This window comes from Microtus ochrogaster, chromosome 21 (genome assembly GCF_000317375.1).
Source record: "Microtus ochrogaster isolate Prairie Vole_2 chromosome 21, MicOch1.0, whole genome shotgun sequence".
NCBI lineage: Eukaryota > Metazoa > Chordata > Mammalia > Rodentia > Cricetidae > Microtus > Microtus ochrogaster.
The window spans coordinates 18,979,330-18,987,159 of NC_022022.1; the positions used below are offsets into that span (position 1 = coordinate 18,979,330).

General features: G+C 47.0%; 1 protein-coding gene across 1 annotated transcript in view; it reads left to right on the plus strand.

Annotated features, from left to right (window-relative positions):
• Positions 1 to 22: 22 nt before the first annotated feature.
• Positions 23 to 7,830, plus strand: part of Gclm (glutamate-cysteine ligase modifier subunit) — a 19,722-nt gene continuing 11,914 nt past the window's right edge. Inside the window, exon 1 of the mRNA XM_005357218.3 lies at positions 23 to 510. Within this exon, the coding sequence (XP_005357275.1) occupies positions 385 to 510 (126 nt within the window). The 5' untranslated portion in view covers positions 23 to 384. The remainder of the gene's footprint in view (positions 511 to 7,830) is intronic.

The following is a 7,830-nucleotide window of genomic DNA, read 5'->3' on the forward strand; positions in this document are numbered from 1 at the left end:
GGGCCTGCGCCCCGCCGGCCCTCCGCGCCCCGCCCCTGGGCCGCCGCGGGACGAGTAACGGTTACGAAGCACTTTCTCGGCTTCGGTTTCTGCTTAGTCATTGTCTTCCAGGAAACAGCTCCCTCCTGGCGGCGGTGGCCGCCGAAGCCACAGCGGCCGTCCGCGCCAGCGCCTCCCTCCGGGACCGCCTCTCGGTCGCCGCCCGGCCTCCTCGGGCCCGAGCGCACACACCGGGCTGTGGCCGCGCGGAGTCGGCAGCCTCGCGCTCGCCTCTCGGGCCTGGGACACCGCGCCCTGCGTGGCCTCCGTCTTCCCAGCCCGCCCCCTCCGCGGCCCCGTCGCTCTCCGGTCTCCCCCACCACCCCCTTCAAGGCGGCAGCTGCCATGGGCACCGACAGCCGCGCGGCCGGGGCGCTCCTGGCGCGGGCCAGCACTCTGCACCTGCAGACGGGGAACCTGCTCAACTGGGGCCGCCTGCGGAAAAAGTGCCCGTCCACGCACAGCGAGGAGGTGAGCGCGGTGGGGCCGGGCCCCGGGGAGTCGGGGCTGCGGGGACTGCGGGACGTCCCACGGGCCTCGGGTTGGTGGGGACGGGCTCGGCCCGCCCCGGAGCCTGTCCCCGGGGTGGGGGTGGGGGTCGCGGTGATCTGGGTGCTAGCCCGCGGTAGCAGGTGCCACTGCACTTTGGCGAGAGGCGAGGGACACCTTCGCCAGTCTCTTGGTTCATCTCCCAACTCGCCAGCTCACCGGGTCCCTTGCCTGGCTGGGGAAGTTGGACAGAGCCACTGCAGCCCCGCATCCTCATCGTCCTTCCCTCATCCCTAGCCAGCTAAAGGAATATTTAGCTGATAGATGAACATCTCTGGACTTTGACATCATTGACATTAGTTTCTTTATTGTGCTGAGTTCGGATTTGGGGTACTTACTGGAAGTTAACATTTTATTTGCTTCAGAACTAACAGCACGGTGGCACACGCCTTAAATCCCAGCCCTGGGGAGGCAGAGGCAGGAGGGTTTCTTAGTTCGAGGCCAACCTGGTCATAAGCGAGTTTCAGGGCTAATCCTGTCTTAACCCCCTCCCCCAATAAACCCTAATTACTGGAAGTGACAGTTTAATGTAGAATTTAAAGCGTGTGGCATTTGTGTTAATGGCCCGTTCCTGGGCCAATAGTTCTCCATGGACCATGCAACTAATTGCAGAGGCATATTGCATATGGAACACGTTTGCACTTAAAACAAAATCGATGTGCAGTTATGTGTTGGAAGTAATAAGCCGGGAATAGTGGTGCGCTGCTCTGATACCCAGACTAATGGGCTGAGGCAAGAGGCCAGCCTGGGCTACGATGTGAGACCCTGTCTCGGAAACTAAATAAGATAAATAGGAATGCTTTAAAAACAAAACATTGACATTTAGGAGCTGTAGATTTTGAGAGCATCTTCCTGTCTGTAACTTTAACCCTGAGTAATATCCTGTCATTGAGTTGTGGGAAGTGAAAGATGGTATATGCAAATCCTCAGGCGGTTAATCAACCACACCATCAGAAAGACAAACACATCCTGAGGAAAGAATACATTTCCGAAGTGATGTCATACTGTAACCTTAGTGTCTGTGATGGGAGACAAGCCCCGGACCTTCTAATGTATACAGCGTAAACAGAGTATACAGCGGCACCTGGCATCCTTCTTGCTGTAAGCTGAGAGCCTGCGCAGTCAGATTTAGGAACCTGAGACCCTAGCCTAGGCCGTGTGTGTTCAGGTTCCAGCTAAGTTTGTATGTTTTGTTTAAGCTGCCCACTTTGCCTATTTCTCCGGAAGGTATTACTGCACTTTGGTATAGAGCGCCCTCATTTCTCCCTGCCCAGAGTTCAGTAGGGCATTTTGCCATGAGTGCCAATGTACTGGGTGAAACATTCTCTTACCTTATCTAACCATAACACACTAGTGACTTTCAATTTTTTTAATGTTTTATTCTGCGAGAATTTCAGTACCTCTCTCAATCATCATCAGAGAGGCTTTCAAAAAATTTTTGACTGAGAATAATAAGTAATTTTATCCATTCAGTTTATAGGTTTCTGTTTCTATGTGCATTGGGGAATATTTTAAGGTTTGTGACTTTTGTTTATGCTGCATTTGTTTAACTCTGTGATTCTTTGCCTGTCTAAAACACCTGATGGTCCTAATAAAGAGCTGGACAGCCAATAGCCAGGCAGGAGTAAGAAGACGTGGGGCTGCCAGGCAGAGAATATAAATAGGAGGACTGAGAAAGAGAAGGCGTAAGAGAACAAGGAGGGAGGACATCGGGGGCCAGTCACCCAGCTACACAGCAAGCCACGGAGAAAGAAGTAAAGAAAGGTATACAGAAATATAGAAAGATAAAAACCCAGAGGCAAAAGGTAGTCAGGATAACATAAGTTAAGAAGAGCTGGCAAGAAAGAAGCTAAGGTCAGGCATTCATAACTACGAATAAGCCTCTGTGTGTGATTTATTTGGGAGCTGGGCGGTGGGCCCCTCAAAAAGACAAAAGAATAAAACATTATACAACATGTGTGTTTATCCCCGCATTAGGAACAGGTTGCACAAAAGATTATTAATCCCTGCATACTGTGTAGTAGACATTTTTTCAATCCTGTTGAACTTTGTAAAACTTGTTTTGTTTTTTTTTTTTAAGCCTGGCATGGTGGCACATGCCTTTAATTCCAGAACTTGGAGGCAGGGATCTCTGAGTTTGAGGCCATCCTGATCTATAGATTGAGTTCCAGGACAGCCAGGGCTACACAGAGAAACGCTGTCTCAAAGAAACAAAAACAAATAAGCAAATAAATAAATAACCTGTGCTAAAGTGACCCAGCTAGTTCAATGACTCTTATTCCTCAACATTATTTGCCATTTATAAAAATATTATTGACTTTTAAATTATGTTCTGTGTTTGTGCATGTGGGTGTGTCAGATCCCCGTGAAATCACAGGTGTTGAGAATCAAATCTGAGCCATCTGCAAGAGCGGTAGGCGCTTATAACCACCAAGCCATCCCTCCAGCTCTTTAAAGATCTCCGGAGACTTAGGTGCAGTCATGTGCAGTGTGAAAAGCACTATTCAGAGAGATTTGTCATGGTCTGTAGTGTTTTACTCAGGATGTTTCAGAAGAGTCGGACAGAAGCTAAAACTTGAACATGTTGAGGAGAAGCCGCTAGAAGGTCAGCATGTTGTGAGGAAGTCATAGCAGATTCATTAGAATGCGGTGGGTGTGTTTTGTTTCTACACAGAATTTTCTCCTGTGTGTGAGCTCAGAGGCTGGTGGCTGATAATTTCCTCTATTACTTTCAATCTTGATTTTTAGACAGGGTGTCACACTGAGCCCAGAGCTCACAGATTGGTTAGACTAGCCTGTCTCACTCCCTCATGCCCCCCAACAGGTTCTGGCCCCCACCACCACGCCTGGCTTTCACCTAGGTGCTGGGATGTGAGTTCAGGTCCTCACGCTTGTGCAGCAGGTGTTTACCTCCAGAGCCGTCTCCTCAGGCTCGGCATAAAGAATGGTGCTGTTTGAAACAGTTCTGCTTCGCTGGTGAGATTAAGGAAATTGGAAAACAATAAAGAACCACTATTGTTTTCAAGGCCTGATCATTTTTTTTTTACTTTTAAAGATTATTAATTTTTTTTAATTTTTTAATATTTTTTATTTATTTTTTCAAATAAATAAAATGTATTTTGATCATATTTCCCCTCTGTGATTGCTCCTAGATCCTCCCCATCTCCCTACCCATCCAACTTTGTTTTCTCTTTTCAAAAAACAGAAAAGCCCACCAAACCTCAAAATGAACAAACAAAAGACCAGTAAGACAAAACATAACAAGACAAAGCAAAACAGTTCACAAAAAAAAAAAAAAAAAGCCGAGGAGTTGTGGGGCCTGCCCTGGAGTTGGGTTGATAGACCCAGTGACACTCCGTCAGAGAAAACGGATTTTTTTCTCTTTGCCAGTTGGTATCAACTGCACATAGCTTCAAGGTCCACTCCCTCTCTTAGTGCTGGGAACCCGTCTGGCTTGAACCTGTACAAGTCTTGTGTGCTGCCACGGTCTGTGAGTTTATATGTGTGTGCCTCAGTCCTGCTGTGCCTGGAAGACACTGTGTGTGCGTGGAGTCGCCCATCCCTCTGGCTCCTCCAGTCTCTCCACCTCTACCCAGATCCCTGAGCTTTGAGGAGGTGAAGTCATCACTTAGGGCTCTGGTTCCAAGTCTGTACTCTAAACATTGTCCTGTTTAGTCTGTTACTTCCCATCTGCTCTCAGAAGTGGCTGCTCTGAGGTAAGCTGAACGAGGCACTCATCGCCAAGAGCTTTGCGTGATAGCCTACATTTTTCATTTTGAGTTTTATTTTAGTCTGGGCTGTCATTAGTGATTCTACTTCTTTGTTCAGTTCTACTTTAATGTTCTGTGCTGTTTTCATATTCAGCTGTGTATTAACAGTCTTCATTTTAAGACATTTACTCACGTCCTCTTTAAGGTCCTTGAACAGTTGCTATTTTCAAGTCTTTGTCTTGTGCTTCAACTAAATTCCTTTTCTCAGGGCCTCTTGCAGGAGAGGTGGGCACAAAGGAGATGGGCTAGGAAGGAAGGCTCAGAGATTCTTATTTTGTCCAGACTCAGAAGTAGAGGCTCTCAGCGAGGACAGCCTGCATGTCTTGGCAGTCTGTCCCTGCTGTTATTCCTTGGCGTTCTTCATTCTCTTGTCCAAAAGCTTAGTGTATTCTGCAGCCTCATTTTTCCTAGTTATTGTTTCTTCAGAGCAGTTGGTGAATGTGTTCCAGGTAGAATGACAAGATGGCAAACCGTGGGTGCTTCTCGCCTTCTTTGTTTAAGGGCTTTATGGCAGCGTTAGTGGACCTCATCTTCTCAGGGCTTGAGAAGGCTGAGGGCTCTGCTAGCTCTTTGGGCCTCAACTGCCGCAGCACAGTAGGATCTGGCAATCGGGGAATATCTCTCTCTCTCTCTCTCTCTCTCTCTCTCTCTCTCTCTCTCTCTCTCTCTCTCTTTCTTTACAATATCCAAGTTGAGAACGCTCAAATTGGCATCCAGAATGCACCCCAAACAGACATGCGCTTTCTTGCTGCAGTTCTCCTCGGTCTATAGTAAGAATGCCCCTTGCTCAACAGCATGTCCACACTGATGAAGGTCAAGACAGCCTGCTTCATGAAGAGACCTCATTTGCCATCCCCACCACTGATCACACCTTATTACCCTTCCACTCTTTACTCAGGGCATTGGCAGTAACTTTCTGTTTGTTTTTGAGACAAGGAATTACTGTGTACCCGACTGGCCTGAAACTCACTATATAGAGTTTGCTGACTTCAGACTCTTAGAGATCTGCTGCCACTGCCTCCCACATGCCAGCACGCCCTGCCTGAACTGAGTTTTGAGTAGGATTGAATCATAGGTACCACCAGCCTCATATATCCAAAACTCACTTCTGCAATTCTTTTTCATGCTTTATTCCAATCTCAGTGGTACTTGTCACCTAGCAGCTGTGGCTAAAAGCAATATAATCTGTCTCTACTCCTTCCTTTCTTCTCTCCCCTCCCTTCCTCCTTTCTGCTTTGCTTTCTTCCATCTCTCCTTTCCTCCCCTACACCCTCCTTTCCCTTTTGTTTGTTTACTTACTCATTTTGTCATTCATTCTTTGAAAGAGTCTTCAAATACGTTGCCCAGGCTGGTCTCAAAATCATGACATTCCTGTCTCAGACTCCCCACGATTACAGGCTTGCGTCACCTGGACTGGGTAATTGGAGTCACTTTTCAACTCTCTACTGATGCCATGAATGCACTTCCGGGACTTTCTGCTTCCCTCCACTGCTATGGCTCTTGGGAAGCCATCACTATTTTTGAATTGCTGTTACTGGTGGGAATTCCTACTTTATCTTGGACAATTCCAGTGGATTGTAATAGAACAGCCAGATAGATCTCTTTCAGCATATGTCAGAGAGATACTACTTTCCCCCTAAAAATACACCAAGCTTCCAGGAGCCACAAGGAATCAGAGGCAGATTTCTCTGCCTGCCTGCTCCCACTCCTTCTGTAACCACTGTGCGCCGGTCAAGCGCAGTCCACGCTGCTTCCCTGCGTAGACTATACTTCAATACTCGGTTTCTTCCACATCTACCTGAGTTTCTTCCACATCACTTCACTGCTCACTTACTTGCGCTCCGAGGTCTTCACAGTCAAGTCTTTGTGCACTCTCTTTTAAGTTACAGTTCCTGCCCTCCGGACACTCCTTATGCTCTTCTGAATTTTCCCACACTGCCCACAATTTATTTCTTTTAACTATTGTCACTTCTTGAATGACAACTCAAAGCGCAGGAGGTTTTAGTATTGTATCTGGGCCTGGTGTCCATTTACTAAATACTTGTTGCAAATATGCTTTCAGAAAAGAGGCCACTTCTTTAAAGGTGAGTTTGTCTTCTTGGGTTGGGGGATTCATCAGCAGGGCCTTACTGTATGAACCAGTCGTCTTCCCAGAGGGAAGGACCTTAAAATACTTCAAGATGGGAGCTAAAGCTGCTCATCGGTTGTTCACCTCTAATCCGTCCTGCTGTGCCGGCGCTCACTGGTTTATAAGAGGACCTTGACTTCTTCCATACATACGCTGTGTAAATAAGGAGCTGCGAGAGAAGATAGGCTAAAACGAGTCGGCCATGAGGAGACAGGAGGTGCTGAAGACGGCAGAGGTCGTGTGTAGCAAGAAGTGGAGAGGAATTGAGGAAGGAGGGTGTGAGGGAAGGGGAGGAATGGGAATAAGGAGGAAAGGAACAGCAAATTCTGTTCTGAAAAACACAGAAATGAAACTTAATTCTTTGTAAGCTAAAAAACAAAAGCCTCCAAAACTTAAAAAAAAAGAAATATATAGTAATTGTGTGGAAAAGATTATCAGATAGTTTTCATCTGACTTTAATTATGTTTTGCATAACAATACAGATCTTGTAACTTGAATCTAGGTGAGTTATTGTGGGTGGCACAAATATTAACCTAAGTGGCTTTGTTACCTTGAATGGTACCCTCTTGTCTCTTGTAATTATCTGTACTAAGTGGTAAAATGCGTGTCATATTAATCTTTATCGTAAGCAGTCATAGGTGAAATAGTGAGTTCCAAAGTTTGGTCCCTATTGCCATTAAGAAAATGCTTTTGCAACTCGGGCTTTTAGTTACTGATTTCCCTTTCCATTGATCGCCGTGGCATCGGAACCTCTGTGCCCTCGGCTGGCTTTAAAGTGGTGACTTTTAGCTGCGGAGTTGGTTAATGAGTGATCAGAAGTAAGTTCAGGGCCAGGCCACACGGTGGCTCAGCAGTGCTTGCCTCCAGGCAGGACAGCCTGAGACCTACTCCTGACACACATCTGTAGGAGAGACCTGCCTGTCAATACACAATAAAACAATATAATACATTTTAAAAATGAGTTAGGTGAGGGGTTACAGAGATGGCTCAGCAGCTGAGAGCACTTGTTCTTGCAGAGGACTGGGGCTTGATTTCCAGCACCCACTTGGTGGTTCACAACCATTGTAACTCCAGTTCCATGGACCCAGTGCCTTCTGATCTCCACGGGCACCATGCACACACATGGTATACATACATATATGCAGGCAAAACACACATAAAATAAAATTAGTAAATCTAATAAAAACTTAAAAGTAAGTTTAGTGAGCCGGGCGGTGGTGGCGTACGCCTTTAATCCCAGCACTCAGGAGGCAGAGGCAGTCGGATCTCTGTGAGTTTGAGACCAGCCTGGTCTACAGAGCTAGTTCCAGGACAGGCTCCAAAGCCACAGAGAAACCCTGTCTC